The sequence below is a fragment of the Bacillus rossius genome, chromosome 13 (assembly GCF_032445375.1).
Source record: "Bacillus rossius redtenbacheri isolate Brsri chromosome 13, Brsri_v3, whole genome shotgun sequence".
NCBI lineage: Eukaryota > Metazoa > Arthropoda > Insecta > Phasmatodea > Bacillidae > Bacillus > Bacillus rossius.
This window is the reverse complement of record NC_086340.1, coordinates 15,876,974-15,900,608: the sequence shown is the minus strand read 5'-3', so window position 1 is coordinate 15,900,608 and position 23,635 is coordinate 15,876,974. Positions and strand designations below refer to the sequence as shown.

Below are 23,635 nucleotides of genomic sequence, written 5' to 3'. Positions count from 1 at the left end.
CAGCTCAGATGCGCCCGCGCGACCGGTGGTTTACACGCATCGGTAAAACGGGGTAGCAGTTACGTGGTGTGACCGTCACGTTTATAAACACGGCCTCTGTTACGAACACACCAAGCGCAGCGCGCTACGTCGGCGGAGGGGCCGAGTTACGCCAGAATGCCAGGGACGGCGGGGTATTTCGGTCCCGACAGTTGGCAGCACTTCTGCCGACACAGTTTCTGTCCCGCGTTCAAGGCCCATTGTGGTTCGCAGACCATCCGCTCGTTAGTCCGACCGTGAACAACCCACAGGGCGGCGGCAATTAAACAATGTTTACCGCTACATCCATTAATCTGTCTTTGCTGTCAAGTTGGCGACTCGCAGTTAACGTAAAGCAAGAGGAAGCCTACTTTTCGCTGGCTAAGACCCGTTCAACAACGACGCTGAATCGGAGACGTTAACTCGCAACGGCACGCATCCGGATACGGGCTGATCCGTACGGAAATCACCCGGCTCTTCCGTTTATGTTACCCCGTGCGACCAATAAAAGCGGAGTATTGTTTCAAGTGTTCCATCATTAGAGACTTGTAAAATTCGCGGATTCATTTCGCGATAGGATAGAGTCCAAATACTTTTGACATTATTTTGCTTCAGTGATTGGGCCACAGTTTATCTGAATGACACTTGGCCAATTAAGAACCTTAAACAAAAGAAGTATCGAATCATTAGCGTACCAGTTAACAGGTGTCACGAGTCAGTAGCCAATGAGCAAATGTAATTTTCCCGCGTGCATAGAGGATCATGGAGTATATCATACAGGTCATTGAACTCGCGAATTTTTTCGGTCTCTACCTATCAGGGTAGAGCGGGAAAAATTCAATTTCGATTTATTACATTCCGGAGCATAATTTAAACATAACTGCTAGGGATAACTCCCTCTTGTTCGATCGGGAAGGTATTACAGCTTCGGCAATGACCAGCGGCTAGGGCCACCAACTCATCATAGTCACCGCCTCAGCCCTTTTACCTCGCTCAGCTGACCAGACAGTTGGCTGTGTCCTGAGCCCTTAAGACTTTATCAGCACTGCTGGCGGTGTTGTGCCGATCTCCCACATCTGCGTGCACTACAACCATTCTATGAAGTTTCACTTCTAACGCATTCATAAGTGTTTTTTTTTTTTTTTACCGCGGTTCTCATGACTCTACAACAGCCCAGTGGGATAGAAATGTTGGGGGGGGGGGGGAGGGACTGAATTGTAACCCCTTGGAAAGGGTACCTTTCATACTTTTAGTGGCGGTAGTGTAGCTGGGTAGAAAATGTAAAGGTATACCTTTTCCGATTTCTTAAAATGTTTCGGTTTTAATGCAAATATGCACTGGAAAGGTAGCCTAGCCCCTCGGAAAGGGTACCTTTCAGGATTTTCTGTACAATGACACAGCAGAAAATAAACTAGAAAAGTTCCCTTTCCGATTATTTAAAATGCATAATATTTTCTGCTTTAAAATCCTGAAAGTTACTCCCCTCTGGAAACATATCCCAAAATCGCTGCCAGACAAGTAATGTATCGATACATGCACCTAGTTCCTCAGTTTCATGCTAGGTAGCGCTGGTAGCGAGTGTCGACAGAATATCTTACCTAACCTAACCTAACCTAACCTAACCTCTAGTAAACGTTATATCAAATGTAAATTTGTAGATAAGGTCTTTTTACTGATGTGTTTACTTCATGCCATTCTTTCACTTGGCCTGTATCGATACATCACATGTCTGGCAGCCATTTTTGGGATATGTTTCCAGAGGGGATATCTTTCAGGATTTTATGAGCGAGGACAAACATGTCGCAAACTGGAAATGTTTTACTTTTTGGGGGTGGGATGTGGGGGGGGGGGGGGGGGGGGGTTTTGGGTGGAAGGGTGGGCGTAGAGTGGGGTGGGGTGCTGTCACAACTTAGAAACACACATCTTAGAAACACACAAGATAGAATCTTCTAAGTTATGCATGTTCTAAGTTGTGTGTTTCTAAGTTATGACAGTTCTAAGCTGTTTGTTTATAAGTTGTGACGGTTCTACGTTATGACTTTTCTACGTTATGACGTTTCTACGTTGTGTGTTTCTAAGTTAAGATCGTTATAACTTATGACAGTTCTAAGTTACGTGAATTTTTTTTCGAGGTTTCTAAGTTATGACTGTTCTAAGTTGTGTGCTTCTAAGTTATGTGTGGTTGCCACGTGTGGTTACCTTTGCGGCGGTCTCTCTCGGCCTTGTCGTGGACGTCTCGCAAGATGGTCGAAGTCTCCGCGTTGCCCCATCTGGCGACGGGAGTCAGCGACCTCGCTCGTTGACGGATCTGCGGACGGAGAGAACTGCTAGAAGGTGGGGAGGGGAGAGAGAGTAGAAGACGAAAACAACGTGTGACGCGCGGCTGAGAACAACAGCAGCTACAACAACAACAACGGCGGTCGGAGAACCCCCGGTTGACCCGCAGTGCCGTCAAGAAGGGATTTAAAATAAGGAAGAAAAAAAAGGGGAGGGGGGAAAGGACGAAATATCCAAGGGCCTCGGTTGAGCTTCCAGATATTTTTTAATGCTTGTGTTCGCCCTAACGGGAAAAATAAAATTTTACAAGTCTATTGTCGATAGTATTCATAGGAAACCTTACAAGTAATGCAAAATGCGCAAATCACATTTAGAGTTATGGCCACAGCAACGCTTACAGTCTTAAATTTTTTTTTTTTTTAGTTGCGGAGTTTGGAAAATAAATTGTACACTAGGTAATAAAGAAAGGTGTCAAACAATGCTCACGGGCCCTTGGTTTCAACGGCAGAGGCCTGAACAGATGGGAGACACTATTCGCATGCACCCCCTTCCCTTCCCGGAGAAAAATTTACAAATATACGTTTAAATGTAACTACGTCCAAACACATGCACAGTGTACATAATGTTTCTAATGAGTTTTACAGTGGAACGGTGCGAAGGGAAAGGAAAAATTACTTAAATTAATCTTCCATTAAATATATTTTGTCCTTCCCAAATTGCAGTTTAATGAGTCACGCACGAAAGAAGAAAAAAAGCGTGTGATAATTATACTGCGGAAATATGATGCTCGGGGAAATAAACAGCTTCGGACGGAAGTGTCTTTGACTCAAAAAGGGAATATCTTCATCCGACAGCAGAATTTAAGCCGTTATTTTAGACGTTCTGGAGATTAAAAAAAGATGTTGATCCAAAATGTAGGGTGAAATTGCGCTGAGTCCGAAAAAAAGTCGATCAAATCACAGTCCATAATTCACAAGTGCCTGGCTCAACGTAATATTCTACTGAGTAAAAAAAAAGAGAGAGAAAAAATGGAATGAGGGAGGAAAAATAAAAAAAATCTGTTTATATTCCTTGTACTAGAAAACATTTTTGGTAAAAAATATGTATGAGAACAGTATGTTAATATTTTTTTTTTGTTTTGAATGATTGAACGTTTCCTATAACGCTTTAGAGAGTACTATTATACTTGTATACTATCTTCGCTACCGCAGTCTGCAGGCAGAACACTCTCGCATTGCTTATATGTGCTCGAAGGGCGAAAAATTATCCTTTAATGCTGCATTATGAACTACGATAAATATAAGTACCTTTGTTAGCTGTAGAAGTATTTTGTTTTTACAGATATAATGATCAATCAGTGTTTGGGTGGTTTAGAATTTCACAGTAATTAGGCCCGAGACATATTTTCGCTAGGATCATGCCCTTGTTGTTATCATGACCTCAGCCGTACTTCTGTATAAGATTTAATTGATCGTTTTACCTGAATAAGTTAAAAATCAGAGATTACTTGTGTTTTGCCCCTAGGCAAATTAAAACAACTTAACGTCTGAATTAAAACTTTTTTTTTTTTTGTGAGACTCCAGAGCATAATATGAACTATGAACAAAATTTCAGTTCTCTGGGTCTTTTGGATCCAAGTTTTCGTAATGGACATGAGAGTGGTATTTGGATTTCATGTACGGAATGATTCTTAATTCGATCGACAATCTTCTGTTGCAGATTATTCACTAAAAAAAAGTTGAAATACATATATAATACCTAAACAATTCATTATCCTTCCCTAGGCTGGTTTACGTCTTCGAAGTTGTAGCTGAGCAAATTGCTTATTGCAAATCATAGAGAACGGAACACTAGGTCTCTGTGGCAGATAAAGGTTCTACAAAATACAAAACACCGCGATTACGTTTTTTTCCGTAAAATAACAAAAATTGAATAATTGGGGGGTAACGTCAGAAAATGTATGGAGGTCAAGGTAATTTTGTGACAACAAGTTATGTGGTGGCTTTAAAACTTTGTTCTGTTATTTTTTTGTCATAGACTTTCCACAGGTCCTCCATCTTAAATAATTTCTCTATTATTTGTAGGCATACAAATGAAGCATATCTGATGCAAGCGCGGCTCCAGAAGGGGGGTGTTGGGGGCGATAGCCCCTCCCGAGACCAATTTTATTGATTAGTGTATATTTATGTTTACTTAAATATTTAATTTCATATGTTAAACTTTTATCTCATCAAAAGTTGCATGGGGCTACTAAGGTTCTGTATTTGAAACCTGTAATTTGTAAATAATATTCCAAGGCCAATATCTGACCACTTTCATTTTTTGCAGCTACGACCTTTCTTTGTGCGATAGCCCCTCCCGAAAAGTCATCCTGAAGCCGCCATTGATCTGATGGTGTGTCGTGGGCAGCGGCTATTTCAAGGGCGGGCCAGCCAGGCAACTATCCATGACCACGCTTCTGACTTTCATGAAGCACCGACGCACCTGAGATGAAAAATGATAGTCATTTAATTGCAAGCCCTTTTAATTGTATAATGTAAATGTAATATATTTTAATTTTTCTATGAATTTAAAATATTCTTTAGATAAATGAGCAAAAACCACCGTCAAAATAGGTCCGTTCTTAAACGACACGTAAACGGAGACGGATCTCACGCAACGGAGGAATTTCTGTAACAGCACGCAGACGGAGAATCTTACGGAACAGCTCGGCAGTGCGCTGAGCTTTTACGTTTACGTCGCTCCGTGCAACCAACATAAGCATAGCACTTTGCTGCGGCGGTAGCCATGTTTGGTTATGTTGCAAATACGTCAATAATCGTTTCAAGTACAAGAGTATCTAGTGTTCTCTTATTACTTTGTTAATTATTTTCATTAGGCCTATATATCTTATATCGCCGCCGATTCATCATATTGCCATCCGGGGCAGTAAGCGGGGGCGAGGCCAGAAACCGAAGTTTCTATGACTCGCTAAGTGCATAGTAAATCAAGTGCACCCCACACTGGTGTAGAATCATTTGAATCGACGGCGGAGGTGCGTGTCTTGTGGGATAGGTTTGGCACACGGGCCTGTGTGTGCGCTGGTATGTTGTGTAATGCTAGAAAAGTTACGTGTACCTAATTCGGCGGGGGAGAGAAGCTCCCCACCAGCTAGATCGGCTAACTGGCGAGATGTAGTTATCTTATATCATTAAACGAGCAATCTTATAGATTTAAACGAGCACTTCTTGTATATATATATAATCTCAATCTCGGAAACGGCTCCAAACGATTTTCATGAAATTTAGTATGCAGGGATTTCTGGGGCGATAAATAGATCTAGCTAGGATTCATTTTTAAAAAATATCTTTTTATCCGTGTTTTCAATAATCAACTTTATCGATAATCAACTTAAACATAAATGACTCTTCCTGACATATATTGGCGAGTAATAGGCCTAATACCATTTTTTTTTAATTGGGAGCAACGAACTGCTTTAACGACACGACACTAAAGCTAGGTACTCCAGTAGATGGCGTTGTTAAGCAACACTAAGCCAATGAGTGTTTAGTTTGAGGTACTTATATTATTTGTGTCTTTTTAACTCATGTGTTCACTTAAAAATGCCTAAACGATCTTTGAAAAAAAAACGGGTCTTCATGCATGGCATGTTATATGTGGCATTTTCTAGAGTTAAAGCGACCAACTACGTTAAAAATCCATCTTCCAAATGAAAATCCTCGACATACCCGCAATATAGTATGGAAGGAAGTATTAGATTAAGACCCGATTTAAAATTTAAAACTGTGATGACAAAAAAATATATATACTTACGTAGCTGATTGATAAACTGTATAAAATTAAGTATTTGTTGCACTAGTGATTTTTTATTTAAATTACCAGTTCATATTTTATTATTATTATTATGTCGGTGAGATCGAAAAATATTATTCATATTTCATCATTTCATCAGTATGTAATTCGTATTTAAATATAATTTCTAAAAAACACAATTTACCAACAAAAAAAAAAAGATACCGAGCAAAGCTCGGTCATTCAGGTACCTACCTAGTGTAAATTATAATATCAACTACGATCTCGAAATGTAATATACATTTTTAAAATTCAATTAATATTTATTAATATTGAAATTAAACATCATTGGTTAGCATTTGTTTAGTTTCCGTGCATTGTGGACGCAGCAGACGTTCCGGGAAATCCGTCTCCGTTTACGTGATTCGTCTCCATTTGCGGGTCATTGTAGAACGGGCCTTAATAACGTTATTTTAAAATTTATTTTGTAAATTTTCCGGGAGGGTTCTTTTATCAGGGAGGAAGGGGAAGGGGATTGATTATTCAACCCCCCTCCTCACATAGGCGTCCTTGTTAGGTCCCTGTCCAAAATATTAATAAGTAAGTCTAGACATGGTCGTCGCAAGGATATTTTTTTTTGGGGGGGGGGGGGGGGGGCACTGCAATAGATTTAGTTGTTGAGGAATATCCATCCCCTGGAAAAGAAGCGGGGGGCCGGGGGTTCTCCCCCGGGAAAATTTGGGGTTTGAAGGTGCAAAAAGGTGATTTTTAGGCATTTTTCTTTTCTAAATATTATAATTATAGTTGGTTCCAATATATAATTTATTTTTTATAAAAAATACTTTCAGAGAACAAATTTGTAAAAAACATTACCACGATTGGACTAAATGCACCATGCGCAACATACTTATGGGTTATATCACAGAAATCATATTTTTAATATAACTACGAAACTAAATATATTATTGGAGGGTATGAAATTGAAGACTTATTATTGAGGGGGACGTGAACCCCCCCTCCCCCCCCCCCCCCGGTTGCGACGCCCATGGTCGTGAGCTCAGGGAAAAGGGAACGTACTCGAACAGTGAAGAAGGCCCGGTCGCAACCGTACACGTTCTTGGCCATGATGCAGTAGGTTCCCGCGTCCGACACCAGGGCGCGCTTCAGCGTCAGTCGCACGTAGTCGTTGACAGTCTCCTTCAGCGAGCGCTGGCTGAGCGTCAGGTCTCGGATCCCTTTGGCCCACGTCACTGCGCACACAGAGAGAGAGAAAAAAACCAACACAGTGCTGCCATCTGCCATCCGTCTGGAGAACTATATACACCGCGCTGCCATCTGCCGATCGTGCGGGGAAACAACTGCTGCTACCGTGCTGCTGTCTGCCGTCCATCCTGGGAACTACTACGAACGGCGAAAACCTTTGCACAGTCTCCGAGGGGAAGCCTTCATTTCACAGACGAGAGAGCCACACCCGAAGTTCCCCGAAGTTTATGCTCGCTTTTGTTTTTTTCCGTTCTATCTCATTGTATAAAATAAATACTTTAAAACATTGTGGGTGGTTGGTTATATTAGGTAAGTATAGCTACATTAAAAATACTGTAAAGTCATTTTGTGGTTGCTTGGCAAATAACTTTTTAATATGTAGCTATCCAGGGCTAGGAAACCGTTTACATGATTTCACAGAACGTTTAAAGTAGCTATCCTAACCAAATCAACCGTCCATAATGTTTTAAAGTATTTATAATGTAGCTAACCTAACCTTTTACAATGAACAAAAAAAACCGAAGATTCACGATTGGGCGTTTGGCTCTCTCGTCTGTGAAAAGTAGGCTTCCCGTCTCCGAGACTAACTGTAGAACAATAAGTGTCAGTTTTGACAAAACTAAAGGCCCGTTTGCAACGGTCAGAACATGAGGGCGGTCCGTGTCCTGATCCTAATGTAAATGACGTTACACTGTCTAACGGAAAATTGCCCTGTACACAATTGTGATATCCGAATATTCTGATTTGTAAAGCAGTCACCAGTGTGCAGTAAATATAGATCACGAAAAAAATAAATTGTTTTTTTGTTAAATGTTTTCGTGCATTGATCATGCGCTTATCAAAAATTCGTATTGTTCTTATTGGCTTATTATCACACAGACCTTTTCTTTCAGTTTAAAGATACCTTTTTTTTTTTTTAAAAACAGGAATCGGAAACAACGATATCATTATTGTTCATTTTCTTATATGCTACTAAAGGACACAGATTGGTGCAAAATGTTTCAGTTGACCAATGTATTCGGACTAGGATTCGGACAACCGCTCACACTACCTATGACTATGACGTCAGGGGGTCTCGTGGACCAATAAGCGATCAGAGTCCGTCGAACACAATGTGGAACATTGCAGTGACAATGGAAACGAATATTGACAAAAATAAATACATTTAAGTAAATAATACTATCAGTTGTTTGTTCCCTGATATGATTAAACTATTAAGGTGCATAAAAGTTGTATCTCAGCAAACAATTCATTCACGCATATAGGATATAAATTTTACATTCATGGAAACAATTGTGTAACAATCTTATGAACTCGTTGCATCTGCACAGGCTGACAAAAGGGACACAACAGGGTTTTGGTTCTTTTTGGTGCCGTTTGCAAAATCCTTAAAAAAAAAAGAGCGAAAGATCATCACTCCAGCAGATGTGCGCTACTGCAAAAAATTAATTAGATGCAGTAAATAATGTCCCAGACAAGTAATATCAAACAATTTGCTGAATAGCAATTTAGGCTCCAAGAACCATCGAAAACCCACGTCCATAACAATTTTTTATTGTGTACGTATTATTGGAACTTGAGACGGGGAAACGAAATACCCCTATATTGGTTTCAGAAATTTTTTATGACATTACAATTTTGTCTCTTTTAAAATTTTGAAATTTTGCCTTCGTTAAGGTAGATATCACACATTAAAATATTTTCTAAGACTATAATTCATTGCGTATTAGCAGAAGTATTATAGTTATAATCATTTATAAAAAAATAATAAATTACTTCACCAGGAATATATATATATATATGAGTGTGTTTTTTTTTAAAGGTTGTCTGAATTGTTGCCCCTTGGATGGGCAGCCCTTCAGGATTTTTCTGACAGTGGTTAGTTTAGGTTAGGTTAGGTTAGGTTAGGTTAGGCTAGGTTAGGTTAGGTTAGGTCACTTTACAAACTAACCACTGTCAGAAAAATCCTGAAGGGCTGCCCATCCAAGGGGCAACAATTCAGACAACCTTTAAAAAACACTACTGTAAGAAAAATCCTGATGGGCTGCCCTACCAAGGGGCAAGTTTTCAAGATTATTTAAACACTTGAAAAGAAACGTGTTTTCAGAAATTGGATGGGCTGCCCTTCCAGTCGCTGTACAAACAAACCATTGCCAGAAAAATCCTGGAGGGCTGCCCTTCCAAGGGGCAGCATTTCAGTCGCCCCTATATATATATATATATATATATATATATATATATATATATATATATATAGACACACACACATACACTCTTTGTAGCAGCAAGTCACCTTTAACACCTACTAAAATTAAAACGGTGGAGAACTGTAACGGGCCGGGAGTTGCTGAAACCAAGATGGCGCCCTCACCTTTGGGCCGCGGGTCGCCGCCGACCCGGAAGGACACGACCACGTCCTCGCCCACGGCGACCTGCATGTCCGCGTCGGGCCTCGACAGGAACATGGCGGGCTTGCCGCCTCGCGCCCCGCCTCCTACACCGCAGGGCGGGACCACCTCCACCGCCGCACTGGTGCGCACCTGTCCGCAACGAGTCGACAACATCGCCAACACCCGGGATCGAGACATCGATAACTCGCACGTGTAACATCTCAACACCCTAGGAGTATGCCACGGTGCTGCCATCTGTGGCTGATGGCGCGAACCAAAGTTAAAAAAAAATTGGTTGTCTGTAAAGTCGGTTTACGGACGATAGTTTAACGTGACAACGTCAAAACATAACATTGATGAAATTATTGCATACTTTCATGAATAAAATTGAATCATTTTTATTGAATTATCACTATTTTGTATGGATACAAAGAAGGAGAGAAATGAAATCTACAATTTAATTGATGAATTTACTTTTATTTGCACTCATTAATTCAAATATGTTTATTACTTTAACGAATAGATTATTTTAACTATAACTTTTATACATGTTTGCTATTTAACTTCTTACAATCTGTGTTATTCTGTTAAGGATAGGACGATGATAGGAAAAGTAGGAAACGAATGGGAGTGTTTCAAGTTTAATGTGTCTCGAAAAAGTCAAATCGATGGTTGTTCCAATCGAGTGGAAGAGAGATAGATACGGCGCAAGCGTACAATGAGCGTAACGGGACACAGCGCAACGGGACACTTTTTCGTGCGTGCAGCCGGCGTTCATCGATTTATTAGACGTTGTCACGTCAAAAAAAGTAGCTCGGCTTCTGGGTTGTAGCCGTGTCCTTGGTGAATAATTCACCGACGTTTCGGTCGACATTGCAGTCGCCATCATCAGGGAGCAGTTGCCTACACTACCCAGAAGCCAAGCTGCATACTTCAGACAACAGGCCGTGAAAGCCTTGCGAACATTATCAAAGTTCAAAAAAGACAAAAAGAAGAACGTTATAGAATAAACTGTTCAATGAACTTTTTAACAAGATGGACAGCTTTTCAATAGAATACCTCGTCGGAAAAAACAGGTCCATAGCCCGGGTTTAGTATTTTTTTTTTCTTTCGTATTTTTCGCTTTCATCAGAACCTTAATCGTTAAACAGTTTAACATTTCGGTCTGCAAATTGAATGATTCGATAGTCGAATTCTAGCTTCGTCTGATTTGCGTCAATCAAATGTAATTGCGTATATTTATCACGCTCGGCGTTATTTTTCCAGAATTCTATGTTATATTTTGTGTCCGAGTTTGCAGCATGAAACATCACGAGAACACATTAATTTGCTCTTTACCGAGGTTAGACGATACACGTCTCTTGGCAAAATCTATAATCCCACATCGATTCGACGCCCTTACATTATAAATACTTCATATCAAGCAACGAAAACTTGTATTGACTCGAGGCATCTTTTAGATAAAAAAAAAATGGAACTAAGTAAATTAGTCCATTGATTCGTACTTTAAACATTTTTCTATTATTGTTTCGTTAAAGTTTGCATGCAAAAACCAAAGAAACCATTGCAACACATAAATAGGATAATACTGGTTAACAAAAAATTTTTAAATAACGTGAATTAACAGTTATACTTATTTTAGGCAATTTCATTATGAAAGCTTAAATGAATCCCGAACTCGATGTTACATGTTCTTAAAAAAAATATTCTATAAAAAGCAAACCAAGAGTAAAAGTTTCGATATAATCGATAACCTTATGTATACAAAACATCGATATTTTCAAGCCGATACAAGATCGACGTATCGATAAAAGGGTTGAAATCTCTTTGTCGTGCCCACCTGTCCGAACATGTTGCTCGCGCGGCAAGTGTACACCCCGGCCTCGCGCTCCGTGACGCCTGACACCAGCAGGGTATGCAGCCCGCCTTCCTCCAAGGTGCGCAGGTTTGCCGACCCGTCCGGCCGCAGGGGCTCCGTGCCCCTCAGCCACATAACTTCAGGCCGCGGCTCTCCTGCAAGTACAGGGAGGATGCCGCGTCAACAAGACCACCATGTCAATCCGTGGAGGTTGTTTATGTGTGTCAGCGAGGCGGGATGATAAGCGCGACGCTCGCTGGTGCTTCCAGCGCGGTGTCTGGCTCTGGACTGGCGCGCGGTCTTCTCGTCGTGCTCAGGACAACTGTGAAATTTGAGAGGTGACCGTAACACTATATTGCAGGGAAATGAAGATAAAGGTGTAATGCAAGTCCCGTAAGTGCTTTCAAGAATCTGTACCGGTTGTTTCACGCCTAAAAATTACTCTGAAAACATGCATTTTAGCCATTCTAAGGGCCGGTTTCACCACGCAGGTTTAATTTTGTTACAAAACGAGATTTACAAAACTAGATGAAGTATAATCGTAAGTTAAATTCCGACGTGTTTCACCATCGTTACACAAGTTTAAATTAATCGAGATTTTTAAAACTCATTACACCCATTACCTAGCAAATATACCCGAATATCTGTCGGAGATACCCGAATATGTATTTTTTTCCTCTTGTAGATGCAGCTTTTGGCCGAGCGTAATTTAGAGTGGCCGCATCAACCTAAAAAAAAAAAAAAAAAAACTTTATTTTTTTGAAAAATTAGTAATACCGTGGAAATTGTCATATCGCATATAAACATGATTGGCAATGGTGCAGTTTCAGCTGTAATTAAAGAAAAGCGACAAAGAAGTCGAAATCTTTCGCCACATGAGAAGACAGTTTTGTTAGATCAGTCTATGTGCAGACTGTTTCGACAGACGAAAATGGGTTCTGAAGTCCACTTCATCATAGGTCGACGCAAGGGAATAAAATCATCTCCATCAGAATCTTCTTCAAATATAACATTGTAAGCTGCTCGAGCCATTTGTTTACATACGTTAAGCGAGATTAGCTGCACAAACTGGATGAACTTGGCCAGTTAATATGAAATCTCGCTTTACTCTGTAAAATCGAGATTACGCATGTGGTGAAACGCAGAATCGACTAAACGCGTTTATATTGAAACTAATCGAGATTAATTTGCTTAAACTAAGTTGGTGAAACCGGCCCTAAGTCTTCTAAAAAATACAGTTTAAAAACTTAATCCGAAATCAAAAGTTCTTTTAGGCCCTCAGCGAACTCTTAAATGCTTTTCGTAAGCAGACCCCACTTTGATATCTTGAGTAGTTTTGAAATCGCGTTGTTTTTCCCTGAAGCTCTGCGCACCGTGTGTGTGTCCGGGTAGCCGGAGCCCTTAAAGCGTGAGTCAATGGTCAGCAATTGGATAGCAAAACCAATCGAAGCTGTATAGAAGCTAATAAACTTGTATTTTTTCCCATTTCGAAAGGAACTTGTGATAGCGCATATCATTGCTAGTTTGGAGTGTAGAATTTCAATTGCCAATTTCACCCTCTTTTTACAATGCACGATTTCCGCCATTACTCTGTCATAACAGACACACTAGGCCGCGAGCACTGACTAAAGCTAGGTTTCATGCTCTGTCGAACTGTAGGCCTTACGGCCGTCTTGCGCAAAATATTTGAACAAAGAAATAAATGCTTGGAACACACGCGAAGGAAAGCTGTGTTACGAGAATGTTATAGAGGTGTAGCGTGGAGTTAGGCCTACATCATACCTCCATAATCTGAACATGATGTCATTCATTATAGACATTTAGTCAAAAATCATCATCTCAAATTATTTAATAATTAATATATTCGGTTCACTTTGATTCACACCAAAGTCTCTTTCCCTGAAGTTATTGTTGATTCTAAAGTAATCCAGGCAAAATTCATTCAAAACAATGTATTTTTGTTTTTTAGTAATTCATTTTAAAATACATAATTTAAGGTCATTAATGGTATAATCATTATTTGTAAAGTAATTTATCTTGAAGCTTCTAATTCTAAAGTAATGAGTTCTTAAGTCTATCATTTTAAATTTGTCAGTCCTAAACGCTTCGACCAAAAACCTATTTCGTTCAAGTCATTGTAAATTTATTTGCTCTTAAATCATCTAAAAACATTACACATAAATCATTCTCCCTAAAATTATTCATTATGCTATTTTTTCTTATATCACTCGTAATAGTTTCATTTATTCTTGATTAAATGTAAACTTAATTCGAAAGTTTTTTTTGTTTATGTTGTTGGGTCACGGATTTTATCACCATATATTCACTAAACTGTATTTCAGAGCTGTAATAGGTCACGCAAATAATTATCATATCTATGGAATACTTGCGTGAATTTGAATAAATATAATATAACATTAAGTAAAAAGGTGTTGCAAAAATTTGAGCTGAAACATAAAATGCAGGCATGCTATCATGCCAAACAGTTAGGGGCCCTTCAAGTAATAAAATTGACAAGCAAACGAGATAGCCAACTTTTCATGTTGCAGTTTTCTATTCAATTAATTGGTAAATACTTGTACTAATCCCCGAGGTTGGTACAAGACCGATCCTTAAAGTCAGTACGGATGATAATTTCTGCGGTAAATATTTGACTGCTTTTAATTGGCTTCAGCTCATTTTGTCCACAAGTGCAAAGCAAGTCTTTTCCTATTGGCTCTTATAGGTTGGAGTGGCTTGTTTCGCATTAACCTGAGCCGATTATAAAAATACAAAGGCTACTGCAAATAAAACTTTTGTGATTCGTCGTAAAGTAACTACGTAATGTTGTATATGTATGTACATACACACACAAACTATAGTCTAAAGAAAATGACACTGTGGATTACTGACAATATTGTTGCAAAATATTTTTTTGCGATGAATAGAGGCCCGGAAATTTCGCGGTTTTATTTAATGCCAGGATAAAAGTTCACAGTTGTGTGCGTAATCATACATCAATCAAAATTTTTTAAATTCTGCACCAATGTTCGCAGGCGTAACCAGAAACAGTCCGTGTTGTTTCCAAAAAAAAAAGTATTCCATGAAAGAAAGAAAAAACAACCATAGCAATGAAGTAGCTTGGCTTCTGGGTTGTAGCCGCGTCCTCGGCGAATAATTCACCGACGTTTCGGTCGAAATTGCAGTCGCCATCATCAGGGCGCAGAGTAGGTAACCTGCTCCCTGATGATGGCGACTGCAATGTCGACCGAGACGTCTTCAGACAATGGCCGCGAAAGCCTGCGAACACCATAGCTATGTGTTATAGAAAAAAGGGGATTGTCTGTAAAGTCGGTTTACGGACGATAATTTTACGTGATAACGTCATAAGAAAAAACATTTGATGAAAAAATTGCATACTTTTTAATTTTCAAATATTATTTACAGTTTTTTGCAAAAATAAATTTAAATAATTTGTTTGAATATAATCACGAACAATTAGTTTAACATGCCCGCCTTAACCTGTTTGATATTATAGAAGATTTTTCTCGCACGGTGGTTGGCCGGTTCATGCACGCTCGGCTCAGGCGGAAAGTGACTCTTTTTTTCGTGCGTGCAGCCGGCGTTCATCGATTTATAAGACGTTATCACGTCAAAATTGCAATGTCTTTGTTGTAGCGTTACGAACTACTTCTTGGCAACTGGTATCCAAAGTGTGGCGGAACATCGCGAAGACATCTACCGCGCTGCGCCAACCATGCGGCTATCAGCACTGGCCTGTCCCGCCGGTTTTTGTACACCCCTGGGCCGGAATGGCAACGCGCACCCTCCAGGAGTCCCGTTAGCCCTGATGCCAAGGGGGATTATCACCCCTCCTCCGCGCTGGCTGGCTGGCTGGTGAGGAGAAAAGAAGGGACAGTTCGAGTCTGCCTCTTAGCACGTGTAGGTTGTTGTGCACCGTAGACACATGTAAATTTCTAAGCGCACTCGACGGCGACAATAAATAGTGTGCAACAGTAGACCTATTGTTTATTCTAGCATGGCCTACCTGCCCCTCCCGAATAATCAGTAGCCTCCCGGCTACACAAAGGTTTGGCGCCCTGCAAGGGAAGCGTGAGGCGGAGCTCGCTCACCTTTGACCTGCACCTGGAGCGCCACGGTGCCTCCGCTGGGCACGGCGTGGTCGGCCAGCGCCGCGGCGAAGTGCGGGCGCCTGTGGTCGCGGCTCGCCGTCGACAGCCCCGTGGCGTCGGAGCGCCGGTACCGGGACAGCTCGTCCCGACCTGCAGACACGCGGCGCGCGCCGTTGCACGAGGTGTCCCCGTCTCGAAAGACCAATCTCACACAGGCGCGAACAAAACAAACAAACGTGCGTGGAAAGGGCTTATACTGTCCTGTCACACACGTAGGAATAAACAACGTGCGTGGAAAGGGCTTATACCGTCGTGTCACACACGTAGGAATAAACAAAGTGCGTGAAGAGAGGGTTTATACCGTCCTGTCACACACACGTAGGAATAAACAACGTGCGCGAAGAGAGGGTTTATACCGTCCTGTCACACACGTAGGAATAAACAACGTTCGTGAAGAGAGGGTATATACCGTCCTGTCACACAAGTAGGAATAAACAACGTGCGTGAAGAGAGGGTTTATACCGTCCTGTCACACACGTAGGAATAAACAATGTGCGTGAGAAATGGTTTATACCATCCTGTCACACACGCAGGAATAAACAACGTTCGTGAAGAAAGGGTTTATATCGTCCTGTCACACACGTAGGAATAAACAACGTGCATGAAGAGAGGGTTTATACCATCCTGTCACATACGTAGGAAAAACAACGTGCGTGAAGAGGGGTTTATACCATCCTGTCACACAAGTAGGAAAAACAATGTGCGTGAAGCGAGGGTTTATACCGTCCTGTCACACAAGTAGGAAAAACAATGTGCGTGAAAAAATTACGTGCGTGTTAAAAGGCTTTAATCGTCCTGTCTCATGAGCGGGAAAAGCAATGTGCGTGACAAGTGACACGCGTGGAGCGGGGTTTATACTGTCCTGTATCATGAGGAGGAAATACCTGTACAATGTGCGTGAATAGTGACTTGGTTGGAGGGAAATTAGATGGTCCTGTCACAAACGAGGGGAGGGGGGGGGGGCGGTCCTCTTGAAAAGTAATGGGCGTTGAGGGGATTGATATGGTCCTGTCACACGAGCGAGAAAAAAAAAATATCGAGGATTTATACGGTCATGTCCCTTGAGCGGATAAAAACAATCGTCAAAATTTACTTTTGTGTAGGAGATTTATGTTACTATCTAAATAGTTGGAAAAACAAAATGTGAAAGTGACTCGAGTGGAGAGATCATCTAACACATGTTAAATAAATATTATGTCTATAATATTTTTAGATATTTTTTAGAGAGGAGAGAGAGGGAAATGATTCACAGTTTTTGCTCCATGTGAAGGAAAGCCTAAATTTTTTCCCACCTATTTACTGGGGTGCATGGGCATATATCATGGGGAGCGAATTCAGACCCCCCTCCCCCCTCATTTATTTATAATCTCCTTTCTGTGGGGAACGTAGTTCATGAAAATATTTCATGGTCCACTTTTTATAGTCACCGACCAATAATTTCAAAAAACATATGCTTCTCTGCTCTGTTTACCTAATAAACTTAATATTTAGCAATAACTGAGTTATTTTTTTTTTTCCAAAAACGTTAAGTATGCAGCATGCAAGCACCCTATCTAGAGATGGTCTGTGTCGACTCCCACAATCATAATCGACTGCTAGGTGGATCGATCCAAAACAGAGACTTTTTCTTGAACTGTTCTAGCTCGTAAAAGTTACGTTCTATGATTAAAAAAAAGATAGAAACAATGAATATCGGTTTACATAGTCTGATATTTTATAGTACTAAAGGTTTAATTACATTTGAAAATTGACGAAAAGAACTCTTTTTCGTAATTATTTCTACAATGCCTAAAATTCTACAATATATATATATATATAGTATGTTATAATTATTTTATGGTTCACAAAACCAATAAACAAAAAAAACTTAATAGATCAGTGTTTTACATTTCTGCAAATGTGTTCGAAGAAAAAGAGAGTTTAAACAACTTTTTTGCAAATTTCATTCTTTTGGTTCAAAATAATTGAGATTGTTTTACTGACGAGGGCAAAAAAATTACACCACTGCATTTAAGATAAACACTACCATACATACACAGATAAGCAAATCTTTTTAAGAAAACAAAACTCAAAATAAATTTCCTCTTTACCAATACATTTTGGGAGAGTGGGGAGTTGTTTATATGTGGATAGAACCATTTTGCCTGCTGTTCGCTGTGAAATTCTTTCTTTTAGTTAGCGGGAAAATAAATTTTGACCATAATTTATCCCTGCTGCTCATCACATGACCATCACATACACATTTTTTTAATGAACAGTTTGAAAAGAAGTGTCCATACTCACCTTAGAATGTTTGTGTACCATAAAGGTTATGCTGTGTACAAAAAAAAATTGTTGTCTGAAAAGTCGGTTTACGGACGATACTCCCTAGTAGCACACTTTGTTGGGCCAATGTTGGGATATGGTTGGCACTGTTGGCAAACAGTTGGCTGTGTGGTTTGTTGGATAGCCAACCACAATTTTCTGTTGGCCCTACCTTTCTATTGTTGGGTTTACGATGGTTATTTTATAGTTAAATTTAGCTGTTGGCCCTACAATGCTATCGATTGGGTCACTGATTGTTATTTTCCATTCAAGTTTTGCTATTGGCCCAGCAGTGAATTAGTACAGTTGGCCCTACTATGTTGTGCATCGCTGGCCCGACAGTAATGTTTTTAATAGCACCTACCGTGACATAATTTATTACCGCGTGTTTATTCTTTGGTTTATTCATGCAGATTATGATTTTATTAATTTTGCGTTCATAAAAAATAAAAATAAACATATATTTTATTATTTTATTAAAATAGAAATAAAAAAAAAATCTTTATAAATTTCATTATAACTGTTAAATGACAACTTAACTCATAACGGTTTTCAGTGTATTGTATTTGTATTTATCTCTTTTATTGCTATATTAGTTGCGCAACTGAACAGCATGAATTACATCAATGATTACCGGTACATGATTATTTTAGTCATGTTGGTCATGGTTGTTTCCGATTGCAATGTTTTGAAATGTGGAATATTTAGATATTTTTCTATCAGGATATAAGATGGATAAACGTATATAATTTCTGTTGCCATTATACTTTGTAAGGTAAGATTTAATTATAAAAAATTTTTAATGGGCTACATCACATAAACCTGATTTCGTTAAACGTTCGTAGCTTTTCATTTTAAAACTTATAAAATCAATGGTATGATTGTGCAATTGTATTACTGATTTGACATAATATGTCTATATAATATATAGAATAATGTTTGGTACGGTTTAGTTTCGCGTTTAATTAAATTTTATTGAACCAGGGGGGGTTTTGCTAGTTAGCCTACCATAACCTGAAAATGTGGCTGAAGTTGAACAAAATCTATCCTATACATACCGATATATTTTGCATGCATATCGCAGGGTATGTGCGATTAAATACCGGGAATTTAAATCATTCTGCTTGAAAATGCTAACCTAGTGTCTCAGACACATTTTTTTTTTGCTAATGGTTACATGAAAACACTCAGCATGCCTTTATTCATTTCAAAAAAAGAGATTCGTTGTTGAACAATGTGCTCCACTGTACAATTAGATAAACTATCGTATTAGGATGCATGTGCAGTGGGTTTATTTTTCTTGCAACAAAAAAACTTTTTAACCTCAACTTCAGACTATTAAGGATTTAGCATAATTTATATTTTATGTTAGTGATTTTTTAAACAAGAACAATGTGTTTGTAGGTTAAACTGGTAGAAAAAATAAACCACAAGAACCAAATATAATACAACAAAGATGTTATGCAAATGTATGCACATAGCAAATATGTTACTTTGTCTATTCTGATGAGTACTCAGTCACGTGTTACAGAGTCGTGTATAACGTATCATGCAAAAGCTATTGGGTTTGATAATGTTTTCTTAACATGTTACATGAACGGGTGTTTTCGTTACCTAGCCTATGTGAATGTGCATTTAACGTATGTGAAACCGTCGTAATTATGTATCTTATTGAACTACAATAAATGAGTGTGTAGGTTGCCAACAAAACTTATTAACTTGAAACGTAAACGTGAAATCATCGTCATTCCGGCCTTAAGACATGTTAACGTTGCAATTTCTGGTTTGTGACCCACACCACTACACATTTGTTAGGAATGTATGCCAAGTCATTAAAAAATGCTGAAATATTAGCACTTATCATTAAATACTTTGTTTGTTTGCTACTTCACAGAAGTTGCTAAGCTTAAATAGTATTTGACCCACCAGTAAATGTTTTTTTAGCAAATTATTTGCGATGGACTACATTACAAGGAAATCAAAATCTTCTTTTTTTTTGTTTGAAACTTACATAGCGTATCCTAACAAAAACTTTTATCAGAAAATGTGCAATAGCAACATTGTATTAAGTATGTTCATGTTAGTGGAAAATTGATTTCATGTACAGTTTGTTGTTTTCATGCAGGCTAAATTGTCTTGGTGAAATCAGACAGTTTTATTTATCCTTCATGTATCAAGTAGTGGAGTTCAATGCTGCTAGTGGAGGAGGGGTTGGAACTATCCACTCTAACTGGCTAACACCAAGAAAGAAAGAGTGTTTTTGGCCACCTTTTAAACATTCTCAACAGTACAATAAAGTTGAGCGTTGCTGATTAGTACCCAGCAATTGAAAAATAATTTGACCACTTGAGCTGAAAGGGTGGAGTCACAGCATTTTCTGATTGGATTTTATTTGTTTGTGATGAATAGTTTTATGAAGCTTAAAACAAAAATTAATATCTGAATCTTCCTGTAGTCATAAAATTAATTCTTGTGAACAGTATATAAGTTAAATAATCTATGTTCATTCTAAAATAACTATTGCTGTTGCTTTGCACTGATTTTACCTTGTATTGCTGTACCTTTCGCTGTAACTTTCTGGCACAAAGTTCACAAGGATACACAAATTAATTTAGAGTAAGACTTCAGCTTTCAGTATACCTACTGCAAATAAAATTTATTGTGGTAGCATTTGTCAGTGTGCTTTTTCATATTGAGTTTAGAGTGGCATGTAAAACATATTTTACTGTTTTCCATACATAGGAAACCACACTTGCTACCGTTGGAGGGAGAAAAGCTGATCATGTGCGCCATATACTAGAGAGACTATTCACAAATAGATTGGCATTGAAATACAATTGGACAGGAAAAAACCAGAAGATAGCATTAAAAAATCTGCAGCTCATGAAGATTATACCTGGTGAGTCAAAACATAGAATACTATTTTATTTTACTATGTTTAGTCCTACAGAATTGTTAGTTTATACAGTAACTTAGGTATGTTTGGCATTTTAAGTAATGATTTTACTATAGAACTGTCTTAGAGTGGTTACATTTTGATTGTTAAAAAAAAATTGTATTACCATTACATACATCCAAATTCAACTGTGTGCTTCTGCTAGTATTGCTTCAAAGTTTTAATACAAAATAACGAACAAATTAACAGATGTAACAGACTATTATCATGAAATGTTATGTTAATGAATTATTTTTGTAACATTCATTTTTGGTGAAAACAAGTATGAGTAAGAGTGATAAAACAAAAAAAAAAACACACACACATATATGTGTGTGTGTACATTATAAGTATAGAACAGAAATTCACTACATATTCTAACTTTTAATTACCAAAACAGAAAATCGAGACAAAGTATAGCAGATGAACTACAAAAAGTTAGTAATGTAGAGTTGTATATTATGACTAAAAATTTATTTATTAATTTTTCTATTGTATGAAATTTAATAGGAAAATATTTTAATTCAGAAATTGGGATTTTTAACATGTGAATGAGAGTATTAGCATTGATATTATCATGTAAGTTTTCAAAGCCGATGAAGGCGAACAAGGTGAGTGGAGCAGCACCAGAATGTAAGGGTGAGGGAAATGGGCAAATCCAGAGAAAACCCACATGCCAACGGCTGCATTATCCAGCATTATTCCCACAATGCAAAAGTTATGGTTAACCCTGCCAGCAATATAACCCGGATTGTTTTGGTGGGAGGCTCGTATTCTTGTTGATACACCAATTGTGGCCCCTGTTACAATTCAATATGGTGGGTGCTTTTGATACTGTACTATAACATATATATAATGCATGTTCCGTGTTTCCAGTAAATATTTTTTAACATTTATATTATAGGCTAACTTATTACAAAATTATGAGCATTATTTATGAATAAAATTATTCGAATTTCAGTAGTTTTTGACAATAAAATTAATTGTTAGTTTCATTTCTTTACATGTACTGATTGAGCATTAAACATACCATAGTGCAGAATTGTATCTGTAATGTTAGAATAAAAAAGTTAGTTAAATTCTTAATATTTATTTTCATTTTAGCTGCTGTTAGAAGAAATAAATACACTAGCAACATCTGTGATGATGATGTGAATAACATTTTACGGAACTGGTTCCGTTTCGCAAAGGACAGGATGGAGGTCGAGACAGCAGAAGACAGTCAGCTAAATAGAAAAAGACATCAGAAAAGTGTCTACAGTGGAAGTTCAAAGAGAACTAATTTGCGAAAAGTGGTAGTTCGTTCAAAAGAAATTTGTCAAGAATTATGTAATGAATTCCAGCACAATTATATAAATGTTACTGTAAACAAACACACTAACATTCATGGTGCTGATTCAAACAATGCAGATATTTCTACAAATAATAATGATTACATGTGCAGCAGTTTTAATAGTATAAGTAGTACTGGTAATGATTCTTCAGTTGAAGAAATTGAAAATTCTGAACGTAGTGCTAACATTGTTCCTGTTGAACAAAAATTAGTTGACTGGATGCACAGTTATAACATACCACATAATGCAGCAACAGCTTTGTAGCACATTTTGAAACCACACATGTCAGGTCTGCCTTTTGATTCACGCTCTTTGCTTCACACTCCAAGGTGCTCAGTAGTGGACACACATACATCAGGCCTTTTCAAATACTTTGGTGTAGAAAAAAATTTTGTGAAAAGAGCCCTAACTGGATTAAAACCATGTCACTACCCATTGCTAAGAAACATTTACAGGGACTATAGTTCAGAAAATATGGTGACAATTTCTGTTAATGGTGATGGACTACCATTATTTTCCAGTTCAAATAAATAATTCTGGGTTTTGTTGGGTATACATGACCAGGCTGTTTGACAGGTGTCCTTTTGTAGTTGCAGTATATTATGGTACATCAAAGCCTTCAGATGCTACAGAATTTCTTCAGCCATTTGTAAATGAATGTGTGTTCCTTGAAGGAAATGGAATAAATATAATGAACAAGCACTATAAGTTTTGTGTCAGTTGTGTAATTGCTGATGCACCAGCAAGGTCATTTGTAAAATCTGTAGATGGCCATAATTCACTAAATGGCTGTGAGAAGTGTGTTCAAAAAGGGAAATACTATTGTAGAACAACATGGCCGTACAAAATTGATTATTCACTGAGGTCTGATGAGTCATTTAAAAACATGGAATACTCAGACCATCAGAAATCAACATCAGTGTTATCTAGTTTGCGATTAGGACTTGTGTCTCAGGTTCCATTGGACTATTTACATTTAATTTGCTTATGGTTAATGAAACGATTGATACGCATATGGTGTGATACTGGCCTTAGGAAAGGGAAGTTAAGTTCAAAAAGCATTGATACTCTTTCTAAAAGAATGCACATATTGAGAAAGCATACTCCTAAAGAATTTTCTCGCAAGCCGAGATCCATGAAATTTTTAAAATTTTGGAAAGTTACTGAATTCTTTTTTTTTAAATTGTATTTTAGACCAGTTGTTTTAGTTAAAGTTTTGCCCAGAAGTTTATTTGAACATTTCATGTTACTTCATACTGCTGTTTATGTTTTGGCAAGTGACATCGGTGAAC

At 38.4% G+C, this 23,635-nt stretch overlaps 1 protein-coding gene and 1 long non-coding RNA gene across 5 annotated transcripts in view; one reads left to right on the top strand and one right to left on the bottom strand.

Annotated features, from left to right (window-relative positions):
- Nucleotides 1-23,635, bottom strand: part of LOC134538271 (titin-like) — a 453,345-nt gene that overhangs the window by 311,827 nt on the left and 117,883 nt on the right. For all 4 annotated transcript variants that reach the window (XM_063379437.1, XM_063379439.1, XM_063379438.1 and 1 more), the window contains 5 exons: nucleotides 15,711-15,860; nucleotides 11,581-11,753; nucleotides 9,722-9,890; nucleotides 7,165-7,337; nucleotides 2,218-2,326 (listed from right to left, as the gene is read on the bottom strand). In XM_063379437.1, coding sequence (XP_063235507.1) covers nucleotides 2,218-2,326; nucleotides 7,165-7,337; nucleotides 9,722-9,890; nucleotides 11,581-11,753; nucleotides 15,711-15,860 — 774 coding nt within the window. The remainder of the gene's footprint in view (nucleotides 1-2,217; nucleotides 2,327-7,164; nucleotides 7,338-9,721; nucleotides 9,891-11,580; nucleotides 11,754-15,710; nucleotides 15,861-23,635) is intronic.
- Nucleotides 18,755-23,226, top strand: LOC134538273 (uncharacterized). Its single transcript, XR_010076117.1, has 3 exons — nucleotides 18,755-18,849; nucleotides 20,817-20,973; nucleotides 22,114-23,226. It is a non-coding gene; the product is annotated as an uncharacterized LOC134538273 (long non-coding RNA).